The sequence below is a fragment of the Panthera pardus genome, unplaced genomic scaffold (genome assembly GCF_024362965.1).
Source record: "Panthera pardus isolate Hobbes unplaced genomic scaffold, ASM2436296v1 HiC_scaffold_16, whole genome shotgun sequence".
Lineage (NCBI taxonomy): Eukaryota > Metazoa > Chordata > Mammalia > Carnivora > Felidae > Panthera > Panthera pardus.
The window spans coordinates 149,684,487-149,701,837 of NW_026526721.1; the positions used below are offsets into that span (position 1 = coordinate 149,684,487).

Consider the following 17,351-nt stretch of genomic DNA (forward strand, 5'->3'; position numbering starts at 1 on the left):
GCTCCAGGAGCAGCCCGCTTTAAGGAATGGATTTACTGTTCTAATATGGTTTCCCTGACTCAGCAAGCTGCTCGCATCATTCTCTTCCTATTGTCTTCTGGAAAGCTCAGAGCCAAATTTTTGGTACTGTTAGCCTGTGATTAGGAACCTCACTGCATCCGTATTGGGAACTAACATGACTCCTAGCTTCATTTATTTTTCCTATCCTGATTTCCCCTTTGTCCTACTTTTCTTATATTTTCATTTTATTCTCTTCTGTTTACATTTATAGAAACCACTTTAAATTCTCTCCGTAGCAAGGCATAAACACGCAAAAATAAAGGAATATTTACAGATTCTTAGTTATAAAGGATTACTAGCTTCTCAATGTGGCGAGATTCTTAAAATGTCTTTTGAGAATAACTGGGACCTAGCACGCTAGACAAGGGGGCAAATTTCTCCCAAGGAAACAAGGTTCACTAATGAGTACAACAAAACGTGAAACCTCAGAGGAAACTGAAAACAGCAGCCCCTGCAATCCTGACGTCTCCATCAATGAAAAATTAACTAGCAGGTTTCCATTTTAAAATGGCATCTGGCAAACATCATTCTACAGCTTCTCCAAATTTTCCACCAGAACTGTGTGGGAAGATGCAGATAAAGGTGAAAACTTATGTAACGAAAAAGGAATGGAAGTCGGCTCATTACTGGTAAATGGATGGGAACAATTTTCACTAAGTACAAAGCCCAGGGAAATGAACTGGACAGAAAAAAAAATGTTTGCGGAGGCCTGTCCACTCTCTCCCTCTCTTCAGTGGTCAGGATAATTGGTTGCCCTCCTACCAAAGAGTACCTCCTCCTGGTTCAGAGTATAAGATAAATGCTCACAATAAAACAAAACAAAACAAAACAAAACAAAACACAACACCAGACAAACAAAAGCACATTATCCAAGCTGTTGTGGTATTGGCCATTTGAAACATCCAGAGATAAGCCCTACTCCTAGTCCTTTTACTTCCTCCTTGTTTTATAGCTACTTAGGAAGTATCTTCTTCAAACATTCAAGTGGGTGGAGGAAAGAGCTCACCATGGTACCATGTTGCCTCCTAGGAGGTATGGTCATGAAATATAAAGCACCAGGGGCAGAGACTATAAAACCATGTAGAAACATAGAATGATTTTTGTTCTTTTCCATTCATTCATTCGTTCATTCATTCAACATACATATACATATTGTAGGTTCTTAGCCATTTGTCCAAAGAAACATAAAGCAAGACAATGCGAGTAGGAGAAAGCTTGTATCTTAAGCTAGCAGAGGGGAAATGGTTTGAGCATGTTAGATACTGGTAAACAATGCAGTGGAGACAGCATTATTCTCATTTAGCGATGACTAACAGAAACACGTTAACATGGAACTTATGGAAAAATACTGCAGAGCAAAGGAAACAAAAGCTAGCTCAGAGGCATCACGTAAATTTCACTAACAAGTAGGGCACCATGTCTGATGGTGGTTTTGCATTTTCATTAGGGCATAATAATACAGAGTCTCAATGAAGAGGTATAGAAAGTTATGAGGGCTAAGCACCCAGACTAAAAGGCAAGGCAGTAGCATGAGATAAAATGGGGAGACTGCTGATGCAAAAGAATCCCGAAAGACTGCAGGCATGGCAGCAGGATTAGAACTCATATCTGACAATGGTAATAGCTGAATTAACCCTGGGAACACAAATGAGTGACGGGGAGGACAAACTTGGGAAGGTATTCTAGAGGCTGAGAAAAAGATCAATAAGAGAAGGGGAAAACAATAAGAGAGGGCTGCAGACATGGAAGATAGAGAATCAAGATTCAGCATAAGAACTACAGGTGAGCTGGAAGAAGTAAGAATCAAAATGGCAGAAGAAAACACTAGAGTTGGAACAATACTTAAGTGTGTAGGAAAAAAGGTCTTTGTATTATGTGCAACAGCATGAAATGAGTAGACACTACCGTTCTGGCAAACTGTTTGCTCTTTAAAGATAACGGCGAACCAAACAAAGGTCTAAGAGAAGAGAAAATCGTTACACATAAAGGAAAAATTAGGATGTCTTCAGGCGTCTATTCACTCCAAGGCTAGAGATGGTGAAATACCTGTTGCAGGGCTTTGGAGGGAAAGTGATCCAACCGCATGGATTTCATCCCATCCGTGGACATCAGGGGTTGGGGTTCCAGAGGTCAGAGAATGTGCTCAGCAGTCTATGGTAACAGATGACAGAGCGACTCCATGTGCTACGTTATGTGTGAGGTGAGACTGGAGGCTGGGGGTGCAGTTAGAGAATGTGGGACAGGACTTCTGCCCTCAATGGCTCTACCTGCTGATCAGGGCTGGCGACGGTAGGGGTCCAGCAGGGGGTGGAGCCTCCAGTACCCGCTGGTGTGTCTTCCAGGGAGTCGCCAGAGTCCGAAGAGACAGAAAGTAAGAAAACCACAGAAGCATGAAGACGACAGTAGAAAAGAGTGGGGAGTTAGGGGAATGAAGCCTGACGGACAGGAAGGCAAAGGAACATGAGCTTCTGAGGCACTGCCTTGTCTATCTTGCTGACGTACACAACATTGTGCTTGTGTACATGGTGTTTCTCCTCAACAGACAGATAATACGTGTTCTTTTCAAACACACAAATGAAACAGTCATGGAAACTGGCCATGGACCGGGCCACAAAGGAAATCCCAACAGCAAAATCACATAAGCCATATTTATTGTTCACAATGCTGTAAGACTAAAACAAAGAGTAAAAAACAAAGCAAAACCAACCAGAAAGTTATCTACTCTTCTGATTACCTCTTCATTTTGATTGAAAAGAGAATCACGTTGGGAATGATAATTTACTTGCAAAAGTTTGACGATGGGTACACTACATTGCCTACGGGATGCTAACAAAGCTGACTTGAGGGAAATTCATTATATATACACGCATATATACACACACTATATATTACATTATATATAATGAATATATATGTGTGTATATATATATATATATACACACATATATATTTGAGCCAGATTATCATTTTATTAATTGATCTCAAGGTTTTTTTGTTTTGCCTTTATATTAATTTTTTCATTTTATTTTCTTGTCTTCTGATATATTTCTAATATATATTTTCTACAGATTCTAATACATAAAATATTTCACGTATAAAGTTCACTTTTAAAGCTGTGGGCAGACCTGGATAGCTTTATAGGTGAATTCTTCCAAACTTTCAGAAAATTGTCAAGTCATATAAAGCGTTCTAGAAAATAGTAAACAACAGAGAGTCTTTGTCAAGTCCTTAGTACAACTTGACAGCAAAGCTGAACAAGGAGGCATGAAAATGGAAACCTGCGACCAGAAACCAGTTTTTGTACAAAGGAACCAGGATCCAGTAAGATTTACGCAGCAAATGAAAAGATGTTTCAGAATTAAGCACTCTATTAATGGGACTTACAAACATCAACAGGAGAAAAACTATAGGATCATTTCAAGGGATGGCAGAAAGCAGTTGATAAAACTCACATTCCTGATTTAAATCATTGAGGGAGCCAGGAACAGACAGATGCTTCTCTGTCTTGGAATATCTACTAAAGGTACAGGAGGTAACTTACTTAACCATATCTACTAAACATAGAGGAGTTGCCACTGGAAGCAGATGGCTAAGGACCGCAGCAAGATAGACACCAAACGCTGGGTGTCACTAGTCCTTCATAGTATAGCACACGATTGTCGCCGGGCCATAATACGAGCAAGACAAATAAGTGTAAGTCATGGAAAAAACCATAAAAATGTCCTTCCTTGTGGACAAGATGATCATCTACCAGGAGTCGTTAAAAGAACCATGGGAAAGACTATTAGGACTAAGAATCTATTAGGGCTGAGTTATAAAATTACAAACATAAAGTCAATAGTGTTGTATACACCGTCAGAATTCAGAACAGGGAATGGATAAAAGAGATCTTAGGGGCACCTGAGTGGCTCGGTCGGTTGAGCGTCCGACTTCGGCTCAGGTCATGATCTCACGGTTCGTGGGTTTGAGCCCCGCGTCGGGCTCTGTGCTGACAGCTCAGAGCCTGGATCCTGCTTCGGATTCTGTGTCTCCCTCTCTCTCTGTCCCTTCCCCGCTCACACTGTCTCTCTCTATCTCTCAAAAATAAACATTAAAAAAAAATTTAAAAAGAGATCTCAACCACAATGTCAATAAAATGTACATAATTAAAAACTTCTTCACAAAAAGAGGAGAGCTTTGAAAAAAAATCTCTAAAACTTGACAGAAAGTAAATGAATAGAGACAAGGAGGACACTGTTGGATGGGGAGCCTCAGTATTATGCAGACACACATTTTTTTCCAAATAGATAAATGCATTTGGAGCAATCCAATCAAAACTTAAAATTTTCTTCAACTGGAAGAGAAGATTGTGAAAAATCACTTATGTGAGTAAAGGCCTGAGACAAGTTGAGACACTTTATAAAAGATCCTCGGCAAAAACCACTACGAAGGGAAGATCATCTACCGGATAGCAAAGTACATTATGATGTTATTACAGTGAAAATAAAGTTGTATCTGTACATGAATGGACTTCTGCGTCAGTGAAGAAAATAGAGCATAAGGAAACCAGGCTCGTGGAAATAAAAGAAGGTTCATATATGTTAAAGGGGACACCTGAGGCCAGCAGATAAAGGATGAATTATTTAATAATGATTTGGTGACAAATGCTTCATTTGAAGAAAAATAAGGTCAGATCTTACCACGTATCATCCGGAAAAGCAAAGAGCAGAGAGCCACTGAAGGCCTAACCGTAAGTTACGCTACTCAGAATTGTCCCGGCATGGTGCAAGTGACAACAAAAAGGCTGACTTTTGTTGAACTTATTATTGTTTTAAAATTCTCTACCGGAAGTGCACCCTTCCTGCTTGCACCCTGAACACACTGTTCCCTCTCCCATGCTCCCCCCGTCTCCAGGGACCACCTGGAGGCAATCTTCCGCAGGCACTGCGTGGAGATGTGCGCTGACATTTCTATCACTGTGAATAGCAGGTGGCGAGAGAATATGGAGAGTAAAGGCCCGTTTTGCTAAAATACAGATCGCTTTCCAGAACTGTATTTCTTAAAAAAAATTTTTTTTAATGTGTATTTACTGAGAGACAGAGAGAGACAGAGCATGAGCAGGGGAGGGACCGAGAGAGATGGGGAGACACAAAATGTGAAGCAGGTTCCAGGCTCTGAGCTGTCAGCACAGAGCCTGATGCGGGGCTCGAACTCACAAACTGCGAGATCATGACCCGAGCCAAAGTCGGACGCTCAACCGACTGAGCCACCCAGGTGCCCCCAGAACTGTATTTCTAAACGTACTCTATGTGTACGAATGCACAAACACAACTGCAGTTATTCTGGGGGACGTGGCAGGGATTTAGATGGTGGTCAAGGGGGACTGTATTTGTACGTTCACAACTTTTTTACACTACATTCATTTATTTATATTAAATATAAATTTGCAGGGGCGCCTGGGTGGCTCAGTCGGTTAAGCGGCCGACTTCAGCTCAGGTCATGATCTCACAGTCTGTGAGTTCAAGCTCCGCGTCAGGCTCTGTGCTGACAGCTCAGAGCCTGGAGCCTGTTTCGGATTCTGTGTCTCCCTCTCTCTGGCCCTCCCCCGTTCATGCTCTGTCTCTCTCTGTCTCAAAAATAAATAAACGTTAAGAAAAATTAAAAAAAAAAAAGTAAATATAAATTTGCATAGTTAAAAAGCATGCAGTTAAAAATAACTACACATATATATACATGTATATATATATGTACACACACATATAAGATCTAACCTTATGAAATATATCTAACCATATAAAATATATATTTATTTATATTAAATATAAATTTGCATAAAAAGCATGCAGTTAAAAATACTATACATATATATACACGTATATATATGTTCACGCATATATACAAAAGATTTCATACTTTTCTCAAAAAATGATGCATCCCTCAGTATTGGAGATGTGTGTGTGTGTGTGTGTGTGTGTTTATTTTTATTTTTATTTTTATTTAGTTTTGTTTTTGAGAAGACAGAAGAGAGACTTGCCCTAGTAAACTAAGAGGGAGAGCTAGGAGGGCCAGTTTTGAAGTCTCTGTTGGTGCAACACCACTGCCACCTACTGGGGAGGAGAGGACACTGCAGGGAGGCAGAAGCGACGCTGGTCCCAAGCGCTCTTCTGCCGGTCCTGCCTTCTATCAATGCCTTGCAAATATTGCCACCGGAAGACAACTTTCAAGCCACTTCAGAATAAATAGGAAGCTTCATGCAGCCAGCTGTTGTGGATACGAGGCATTTGATACCTGCCTGTGAGTCAGGCCGACTGCCCTCAAGAACATCCCTTCAGGTAAGTCACCCAAAGTCTCTGTAGGACAGTCTCCACTTGAGCTAGACAATAATGGTCTGGTGTTACAGAGGAGCAAATGAGACCTTGGAGCAAAGAAAGGATGTTTTCTAGGGGATACATTAGCAGCTCAGGCAGGACCGCTGCCAGATTCTGTGACCCGAGGGCCTCTGAGTCCCCAACGATCTTCACCACGGGGTCTCTCAAGAGCAGGGATCTGGCTGATGCATTCCCAAGAGGGCACTGTCGGAGCCACTGGTGATGTCCCAGCCTGTATCCGCTGGAGGTGCCTGAGTTGCCTGAAGTCCTGAGGGATAGTTTCTGGCTACTGATAGTTTCCCACCTCAGACCTGGGTGTCTCTGCCTGCAGGATTTCTCCAGAAACTGCTTGTGTCTCGAGTTAATTCTCTCCTGGGTGGGGCCACTCTCTACCAATGGGAGACGGGAGACTGTGACTAATGCTCCTGTCCTCAGGGGGGAGGCGTGTCCCATGTGGCTTCTCAGTGGGTCCCTGCTGGAGAGCACAGCCTCAGTAGTCAGCCTTAATAGGCCTTTCTCGCCACCCTGGCTCACTCTTGGGGTTCCTGGGATCTCCTCCCACCTAAACCTGCATCCAAATCCTTGACTCAGCGCCTGCTTTTGGTTAGACACAAACTAGGAATGCAGAGCACGGTGGCTAAGGGCTACTGGCAAAGCAGTGAGGTTCCAGAAGTGGGTGTGCTTTCTCTAGGAGTGTAAAAGGTCAACCCGACAGTAATGTAAGCCTACAGAAGGCAGGGGCAACCTAACTAGATTCTTCCATTAGACTCTCAGTTTCAAATGCAACCCATTGTTTTCATGAAGTCATTTCAATTCTCCGGGCCACCTGTGTCGCTTTTCAGTTTAGAAAACATTGAGATGAGAGCGGGCTCCACAAAGTTCCACGTTCAGTTGGCCGCGTCGCACTTCGCCGGGAAGAGGCAAGGGAGGGGCAAGGGCACAGCGTGATCCCAGCACAGAGTTGCGAGCGAGCAGGGTGTCTTTGGAGAATACAGAATTAATCTGGTTGGGGGTGCACGAACTACCTGACGTTGTACGTAAAATGACATTCGAGTGCATGCCTGTGTGTATGTGTATGTGTGTGTGTATTTGTGTGTGTGTCAGGTGCGTGAGTGCGTGTGTGTACGAGTGCATTTTTCCAGGTAGAGAGTCCGTAACTTTCATCACAGAGTCTCAAAGGAGGCTCATTCATGTTGGCAAGGCCACTGAAGACACGTAGAGGGGGTGTGAGGTGGACGAAAGAATCACAGAATGTGAGTAAACTGTGGCCTAAGCTATCATACTGGAATAATATTTACTGAGCCCTCTGTCTAGGACAGAGCTCGGTTCCTTATAAACCTCACCTTTTTCGTGCATCAGAACCGTTCTTTGAAATGGCTGGTAAAATCATCTACATTTACAGAGGAAGGAACTGAACCCTCGCCCAAGGACACACAGCCGGATTTGAAGCCAGGCAGCCTCACTCTAGACCCCATACCTTTAACCCTAAGCCAGCGGCCCTCACGCTTCGGTCCAGCAGACTCACCAGGAGAGCTGGTTCCAGCAGATGCCGCACCACGTCCCCAGGGTTTTTGGGTGGGGCGGCGCCTGAGAATTTGCATTTCTAACTTGTTCCCAGGTGGTGCTGACGCTGATGGTCTGGGGGCAACACTGCAAACCCACTTTGACCTGTCGACGCTCGTCTCCAGAGAGGAGGTCATGGAACCCCAGAGAGGTGACGCGAGCTGTCTGGGCCACTCAGCTACCTCCCAGCAAACCAAGGTGAGAATCTGGGTCTGTGAATTCTAAACCCAGCCCTCTCGGCACCAGTCATGCTGGCAGAAGGGCACCTCTTGCTGAGAAGCGTGTACATGCACCTGCAGGCAGCTGGTTTTATTACCTGATGTGCATCCAGCCCCTGGCAATGGGCGTTGGGAGAAGACAACTCCTCGCTCGGCTCCTCTGAGCCCACACGGGCCCTTCTCCACCTCCTGGCCTTCCGGTCCGCAGCCTGGGGCATCTCCTCGGGCTCGCTGCTGTCCGAGGTCTCCCTGCTGGCTGCCTGGGGGTTGAAGTTCACGTCCAGCTCTCCCTGCAGGCGTATCTTCTCCGCGGCGGGGTCCCTGGGGGCCTTCCTCTGCAACCAGGACAGTCTGGCCCGGTGCCCAGCTTCCCGGGAGGAGCCCGCAGAGGACGTCTCTGAGTCGGAGCACATGGCCTCGGGGTTGGGAGAGAGCCCGGAGGAGGCGGAGGTGGCCGAGGGGCCTTGGTCCGAACCCTGGGCCAGTGTGGGCTGAGGCTGGGGGCTCCTGGGCAGGCCTGGGGGCCGCGGGCACAGCGTGCTCAAGGCCTCACTCCAGTCAAAGTCCTCCTCACTTTCGGAGCCCATCTCCTCGTAGGCAGATGTCACGCGGGAGGCTGCCTCCAGGGCCTGGAACGTGCCACTCTTGGGCTTGGCCAGCAGGCGGGTGGGCGGCAGAGCGCCATCTTTCAGGGCCACCCAGTTCCCGTCGGGGCTCTGCAAAACCGCGGCCAGGTCTGCGGGTGGGAGGAGAGAAACCAGAGAGGGCTGTTATCACCTGACAGCAAGGTGAGGCTGCTGTCTCTTCCCCACGACCGGCTTGTGGGGGTCCTTGGATCGGCAGACTCTAGGAAGTCCACGAGACCACGCCCCTTTAGCAGAGCTGAAGGTCCCCCGGAAGTCCCTCGAGGCCCCAGTCTCCACAGATGGGGAGAAACTCAGAGATCAGGCTTCCATTGCACATATACCTGGGTAGTTGGTCACCTCGGCCTCCTCAGAATGGCCCCCCCTCCTCCCCTAGGCCGGCTGGGCACAGAAGAGGTGAAGGGAGAGCTACTGTTGGCAACCCCGGGTCTGGCCTTTTGCCCGTGGGCCATGGTTTCCCCTGGTTGGATGGGAGATGATTCCATCACCCTCCCTGGCCTCCCTCGAGGTTAACACACCCTGCCTGCCCTTGGCACTTGGACAGATCTCACCAATCACAGCCTTGTGAGAAGGCATATATGAAAGAAGATAAAGGCATGCACACACACACACACACACACACACACACACACACACACACACTCCAGACTCTGTCCAGGTTCTTGCTAACATTTGGTCTCTGGCCCCAGTTCCTGACACAGGGCTCCTAAATTAAATCCCTTGGAATTTCCTGGGTTCTGGGAGCATCTTTTATGCTAAGGAGGTGACTCTGGGGGACTCCAGTATGGGACTGAACACCAGAAAGGCCAAGCCATGAGTAGAAACTTAGGGCTGTCGGCCCCACCCCCACACTCCAGAGAAGGAAGAAGGGCTGGAAAATGAGTTGATAATTGATTGTGCCTACAGAATGAGGCCTCCATAAAAGTCCCCGAAGTAGGGGGTTCTGAGAGCTTCCCGGTCGGCACGTCCATGTGCCTAGAGAGTGGCACACCCCAGCTCCTCGGTGCTCAGGACCCTCCAGGGCCTCACCCTATGTACGTCTTCATCTGCTTGTTCATCTGTGTCCTTTATTACGGACATAAGTACTTCCCCGAGTTCTGTGAGCCGAGCCGTTCCAGCAAACTACTGCACCTCGGGAGGAGGTCGTGGGAACCCTGAGTATAGCTGGCTGGTCAAAACGCGAGTGACAACTTGGGACTTGCGATTGGTATCCGAAGTCACGCAGTCCTGAGCCCTTGGCTGCGGGACTGGGGCTCACTCCAGGGAGACAGGGTCAGCATGGAGTTGCAGGATACTCGGCTGTGGTCAGCGAGTTGGTTGATATGGAAAAACCCCACACATCTGGCCCCAGAAGCGTTCCGTGTGGGTCGTGGAGGAGTGAGGGTTTGTTCCTGTTCCGCACGTACGTTTCTCTTCAACTCAGGGCACGTGCCCCATTCTGAAGAGGATCTGAGGGAGAAAGCAGTTGGTATCCCCAATCCTACCTTGAAGATGGGGGAACAAAGGTAGGCAAGGCTACGTAACTTGCCAAAGGTCCCAGAGCCCGTAACGGGCCGAGTCGGGATGAGGGGCCTCTCTACCCAAGGCCAAAGCAGCCCTGCCTTACAGCCTGTGCTGTGGAAACCCTTGGTCAGCTGTGAGGCTGGAGAGGTCCTCAGTTCAGGGTCATGGTCTGGATTGGCCCTCAGCTAGGCTCAGTTTTGCTCAGAGCATCTGTGATGGCTGCTGACTGGGGCCCCGAGGGTTGATCTGCACGCCAGGGGGTGAAAGTTGCCTTGTCTTATTTTTGCCAAAGCCTAAAAGGACAGCGTGTCCTGCCCATGTGCCTGGGGACCATGTACACGGTCCTTCTCAGCCCTGAGTACCTGGCAGAGCTCACCGGCCTTGGGCACAGCAACTGCCACCAGAAGCTGTTTCCTTTATGAGGAGCCTTACAGGACTCCCTGGAGGTTGGGTGATGAGGATCCTGGGGCTTTGGGGACTAACTTGTGTGTGGACACCAGCTCCTGGGCTTGAGGCCTACAGGGCCACAGCGCTGCTGTGCTGGGACATGGGGGCAGAGTCCTGTCACATGCCACTTAAAACACAGATTCATTTTTACCCATTAGATGATTACTGTCTCATGTAATGAAATGAAGGTTATCAGTATTTCATGGTGTTGTCCACAGAGGACTGCCCTGGCCAGGACCCTGCTTTAGAACTACAGCCTGAAGGGCATTCAGATGTTGGCTGGACATTCTTCTCAGCTCAGAGACCCAGTTCTAATTTAGCCGCCCAGGCTGGCAGGACACCTGAGTTCCCTTTTTTCTCTGGGAGTCAGAACACAGGCCTTCTACATTCTGAGCCCGGTGGCGGCTGATTGGAGTACAGCCCTCCCAGAAGCCTGAGGGCCTGGGTCCTGCCTTTCTCTGGCTGGTTCCGCTATCTTTGGGGTCCCTCCGCACATCTCCGTGTGGCAGAGCTCTGGTGACCCCTCAAAGGCCTCACGTCCTAGGCCCCCCTTTTCCTAGAGCACTTGCTTCTCCCCCTGCCCAGATGTGGCCTCCTCCTTCCCCGAGTCCTCCTGGTGTGATAGCCTGTCGGGCTCATTCCGTGACCCCATCCGTGTTCCGGTAGATCACGCGCATGACCGCGCCCCCCCACCCCACCCCCCACCCCCCCGCCCAGGACAAGGCCCCGCGGCTGGGGCTGCATCTCTGACCTCTCCAGCCTGCTCTGCCCCACAGCCAGCTTGTGCAGAGGGGAGAGCAGACGCTGTGGCGTCAGGGGGCCTGGGCAGAAAGCTCTGAGAGCCTCTCAGCCTTGGTACAGCTAATCCCCCCCTGGTGGGGTGTGGGGTTTAAATGAGAGGACACCCATCAAGGGTGTTACATGTGCCTGTTCAGAGCAGGGGACGGCCATAATAGCACTCTTCCCCTCGCCCATACCTGGGCTGCTTTAGGGCAGGGTGAAGAACAGGGACTGTGGGTTCAGGCAGATCCAGGGCTGAGCCCCAGTTACTGGGATTCCTGGCAGGCGACCTTGGTCAGAGAGCACTTCCTGTGCCAGTTCCCTGACCTGAAAATGGAGACAGTGTGCCCTCCGTGGCGGTCAGAGGATTATTACGAGACATCCTGTGTAAAGCATCGATCATACTATCCGCTACCCCTCAGCCTTTTTTATCTTCTACCTGTTGAATGGGCTTATACTATCATTATTTTTATCTGACGTCACAGGGCAGCACCACGAACTCCATACATGTGTATATGTATGCATCTACCCCATAATTGCTATTCCGGACCACAGCAACACTGCTCTCATTGGCCATGGAAACATTCAGAAGAGAGGCCAGTGAGGGTGTTATTACCATTTACCTGTTATGGGCTCCACCTGCCGTGGTGGTAATGGAGGTCTTCTTCTGGGAAAAGGGGTCTCTATTTTGCTGGCACTTTCCCAATGCCACATCCCAATAGCATCAATCAGCTGGTGTGGAAGGCAGGGACCAAAGAGCCCACCTGGGTTTCTCCAGAAATGCCCGGGCTCTCTCTCAGTGAGGCTACGAATGGCCAGTAAGTGGCAATATTGATTTTCTCTGCAGCAGACGTTGTGGATCATTTCAGGGTATATATATCCTCTGGGCTCCCAACTGCCAGCACTTGTGATTCTTTGCCTGAGGTGTGCTCTGTTTACCAGAGACTGCTGGGCTGCCCCAGGGGCGGGGGGCGATCCCAGCCCCCTGGACGCAGCCCTCAACGAGTGACAGGGGAAGCCGGTGGATAAGTCTCCCCACTCCCCTGCCTGTTGCGCAGGACAGTATTCTATGCTGGCTCTTAAGAGTTCCCCAGTGGGGACGAACCGCCATCCTGTTTAATGAGTCATTTGCCTGCCTTCCCTTCCTGTCTCCTGTCCCCTCCCCTCTCTGTGTCTCCTGGGCTCACCTCCAAATAAACCACAGGTCCTCAAGTCTTCACATTACAGTCTGCAAACAGAGACACCCCCACGATGCAAAGCAGACTCCTCCTTGGCCGCGGGGAGCGTTCACTCCGAGGGGAGAGGTGTGGCCCTGGGGCCTTACAATCGGTCACCCTGTCTGCCTTCTGGGTGGTCTTTGGAGGCCCAACTCACCGGCTGCTTCCTGGGCAGACTGGCCCCTCTGCTCTCTGGGCTCTTCCAGGAAGCTTTCACTTTTAAACCCTTAAACTACACTACAGCTTATTTCCTTGGCCGTCCACCCCCATCACTCCTGGCCCGCCGCCACCCTGACCACAGCTTGTGTCTTCTTTGCCGCTCTACCTCCAGTCCCTGAGCATTTCTGGAACCTGTCCTGGGCTGGTAAAGACTACTTGTTAGTGAACACGGACACCCACAGGCTGCAGGGACGAGGCCGAACTCTCGATGCGAGGCTGTCTGGGGCCGTGCGAGGAAGCCAAAAAGAGAAAGGCCCTGAGAAGGCCGCTCCTGCCTGGCTCCAGGGCGGACTGTGTTTTCTCTGCGGTCACGCATCTGCCTTCAACACCCACCCCAGGGCGGGCAGGGATTCAGCCCGCTGCTGGCTCCTCTCTTCCGCCTTTTACGGTCCCATCTACCACGGGCCTCTGCGGAAGCTAGAAGTTGACCGACTTCTATCTCCGCAAAAACAGAGCCGGCTCCCTGAATGCCTGACCCGATGGAAACCTCGCTGTCTAGCTTCCTGGCTGGAACAGCTCAAGGCTGCGCCTGGGCTCCAATACCACATGCTCTCAGTCCTCCGGGAATATGCACCGGGGACCCTGCGTCCCTCCGTTCTCTCCTCTTTCCACATCCTCTTTCACGATGGTGCAGACAACAGCTCAAGAGCAGGTGCTGTCCCCTGATTGCAATGTCCCAGCACCGAGCACATGCTGTGCACGCAGCCAAGGTCTGTAAGGGGAAGATGTGTTTTGGGAGACATTCACGGACTGCGGTCGGCCCTGCCAAGGCCCCAAGTGGATCTGCTTTGTTTACTCAGCCCACAGCGTCCCTACGGCTGACCCTGACCGTGAATTAGCAGGCTCTGGAAGCGACCTTTCCCCTGAGGCATACACAGAAGTGCTGAAAATAGCCCAGTGGACATTAACCTAAGATGCTCTCCACCTCTGGGTCTCCGCTGGTCTCCATTTCTGCTCCGCTGACATGGGGCAAGGGCCCTGGGTATAATCTGCTTCCTGCTAAACGTATCAGACATCCCTCAGCACCTCTGGGGTTGGCCTGGAGACCTTAGCAAGGCCAAGCAATCCTCAAAACACCCTGCAGTTTTCTGCACAAGGGCTTTATATGTTTGTAATTTTCAATCTCCATCCTGAGGGATGCATGGAGCTTTTGAGTATGAAATCTTTTGTGTGTGATATTGTTGAACTAAATTATATATATAAAAATTTTTAATGTTTATTTTTGAGAGAGAGAGAGAGAAAGAGAGAGAGAGAGAGAGAGATAAAGAGCACACGAGCAAAGGAGGGGCAGAGAGAGAGGGAGACACAGAATCCAAAGCAGGCTCCAGGCTCCAAGCTGTCAGCACAAAGCCCCACACGGGGCTCGAACTCATGAACCATGAGATCATGCCCTGAGCTGAAGTCGGACGTTTAACCGACTGAGCTACCTGGGCACCCCTAAATTTTGTTTATATACAACTGGTGAATTATAATATGGGTGCTTTATTTTACAGAAAATTAGGTAAAAAAAAAATTACATTTTGAAAATTAAAATCCTTTCCAAATTTATTTGGAATGCTCATAATTCAGCAGGGAACTATTTCATGAATTGGAGTGTTTGTCAGACGTTTTTATAATCTCTTCTAAATGTATCAGTGTGTTAAGCATGGGTTCTGAAAGGCTCTTTGTCGCTGCTGTTGTTTATTGGTTTGCTTTTATGGAGTTGGGACGCACTTATTATCATGCAGTGGTTGAAAGAGCCCGCAAGCTGGGGTCATGATGTTTGGGTTTAGCCACACTAGCTGTGGGATCTCAAACTCATTCACCCTCACTGCCCCTCACAAGATAATGACCCTGGAAGAATGAATAAAATAGTGCCTGCAGATGAACCCTGTATGTTGTAGAGTATTTTTAAAAGTTAGTTATTATTGTTTATTGACCATCTATTATATGACATCCTCACATGCCTTGTGGAACTTTTACAGTCCCTTCTCTGTGGGGACTTTCAGTCTCTGGTGGGAGCTAACGAGAGAAAACAAGAAAGAATCTGAATGAATGAAGAGCAGGAGGAAGGGAAAGTAAAGCTCATTTAAATTGGAAGAATGTGGGGCGCCTGGGTCGCTCAGTCGGTTGAGCATCCGACTTCAGTTTGTGAGTTCGAGCCCCGCGTCAGGCTCTGGGCTGACAGTTCCGGGCCTGGAGCCTGCTTCAGATTCTGTCTCCCCTCTCTCTCTCTCTCTCTCTCTCTCTCTCTGCCCCTCCCTCGCTCACACTCCGTCTCTCTCCCTCTCAAAAATAAACATTAAAAAAAAATTTAAATGGAAGAATGCAATTACAAAACAAAACCCCAAACCATATACATAAAGAAAGACCATTTCATGTGTTTCACCAAATCCCTGCAGGTTCTCCCGATGGGTTCTACTACATGGGACGCATGCAAGTGACCTGTTTGGAAAAAAGTTTTAGAACGACTGTAGTAAACACTGCATTGGCCATTCTTTGCCCTGGGAGAACATGGCACATCGGAATTTGCCTCAGTAGCTGTTAGTTCAGTCTTTTCCCTTAGAGAGCAGCAATGATAGCACCATCTTTAAAAGCATATTTCTAAGACGAATGTTTTGCTGCGAAGTTTTGTGGTGTTGTTCAGAAAAGGGGAGTGCAGAGCTGACATATACTGGGAGCTGAGAATCCTTTTGTGGTTTCTTCCTGTGAGGACAGTGGTCCTAGCTCTCATTACGTGTATCTAGGTGAGGAAAGAAGAGGCCTGTGCCAGGGTGGAGTGAGCATCTTGACGTGGACAGTCAGTCACGGGCCCGGGAGACCGAGGTGGCCTGGCCAGGCCGCTCCATGGCCCTCGGCTGTTACCCACGTGGTTCCAACCCCCTCACGGCCTCCTGAGGTGCCACTCTGGGAAAGCGACAGGCTACTTCGAGCCTCCTCATTGGGAAGGGTTACGTGACTTGACAGGTTTACAAGGGACCGCGTGTTGTGGATGTCGGGTCTCTGGAGAGGTGAGTTCAAGGGCTCTATGCAGAGACAGGGCCTTCCAGAAGCAGGAGCAGGAAGAATGGGGAGCATGCCATTCTCAGGTGTGGTGGGGATGACAGCTGGCCACGAAAGCCCCTCTCATGGCCCAGCTGTGTGGCTGGAATGTGTTTGCGACGCCAGGACTGCGTCTGCCAGGCCCTCTGCATCAACGTGGGGCTGTGTGACCGGTCCTGGCCTGCGGTCTGGGAGTGAAAGTGGTGCGGGCCATTGGGCCATTTCCCTGCTGAGGAGGGTAGGGAGCAGGTGCACTGACTTCTCCATTCTCCCTTCCTCTAACTGCTGGCCGAGGTGAAGGACCCAGTGGAAGAGTCAGAGGCCACAGGGCACAGCAGAGCCACAAAGCAGAAGGAGCCTCTGGCCTCTGAAGGCCCGTTCAAGGCACTGCACCGGTGTGTGGTGAGAAATTAAACCATTGTGTTGAGCCGCCTAAATGTTTGGTTCCTTTGGGACAGTAGAGAGTGCTACCCCAACTAGTATGTCGGGTTTTAGAAAGGACTCTCTTCAAACCAACCCACGCTGGGACCCAAATCCTTCTGAACGCTGAAATGCCCTGCCAGGTGGGATTAGCCTTTCTGGCCTGCCTGAGACATATTCTCCTGGCCCACGTGGAACAGGAGGCTGGAGTGAGACCGTGCAGCCAAGGACCGTAGCACACTGGCCCAGGAGCCCCCCGCTGGCCCGTGGGTCTCAGCAGGAACCTGCCCAGTGGGGAACACGACCACATTACAAGCGTGTACCGGGCTAGAGGCCTCGTGACTTGGTGGCTCAGCGGCCCCAAGGGGGCACACACCGACTCGGGCTGATGGAGGGGGGCCACTCAACAGCCAAGAAGCCCCCAGACAGCACTTCGGAGACCCACAGACCAACCAGATGCTGCTTAAAACAGTTACTTGTGTCGTCCAGCCTGTCCACGCTCTTCCAGATGGGCAAGGCCGCCTCCTCCCTCGGTGGCTGGTCCTGGCCCCTGGGCGGCCTTGACAGAGCCTCCAGCGAAGGGGTCCTCGGGGCATCTTCTCTGGTGAGTGAGAACGCAGACTGGGATCGCTGAGGAGAGACAAGAGGGGAAAAGGGTGAGCTGAGCGAGAGTCACCGGGAGGAAAGCCTTGCGCTTTCTGGCAGACGATACGACGTGGAGAAGGCAGGATGGCTTTTCCTGTGCTGAGGCTTAAAAGCTGCGAACCAGTGCATAATGCTGTATCACGACAGGAACGGTGCCCTGTTTGCTGCACCGCAAGCTGGCCAGGCCTTCCGGAAAGCGTCAGAGACGCAGCGGCCTCCGACAGAGCCTGTGTCGTAAGGCTCCTTTTAGGCAGCAACACTTCTGAG

At 49.6% G+C, this 17,351-nt stretch overlaps 1 protein-coding gene across 5 annotated transcripts in view; it reads right to left on the bottom strand.

The window, feature by feature from the left end:
* Nucleotides 1–17,351, bottom strand: part of MYRIP (myosin VIIA and Rab interacting protein) — a 371,862-nt gene that overhangs the window by 58,888 nt on the left and 295,623 nt on the right. For all 5 annotated transcript variants that reach the window (XM_053903956.1, XM_053903959.1, XM_053903955.1 and 2 more), the window contains 2 exons: nt 16,916–17,069; nt 8,287–8,924 (listed from right to left, as the gene is read on the bottom strand). In XM_053903956.1, coding sequence (XP_053759931.1) covers nt 8,287–8,924; nt 16,916–17,069 — 792 coding nt within the window. The remainder of the gene's footprint in view (nt 1–8,286; nt 8,925–16,915; nt 17,070–17,351) is intronic.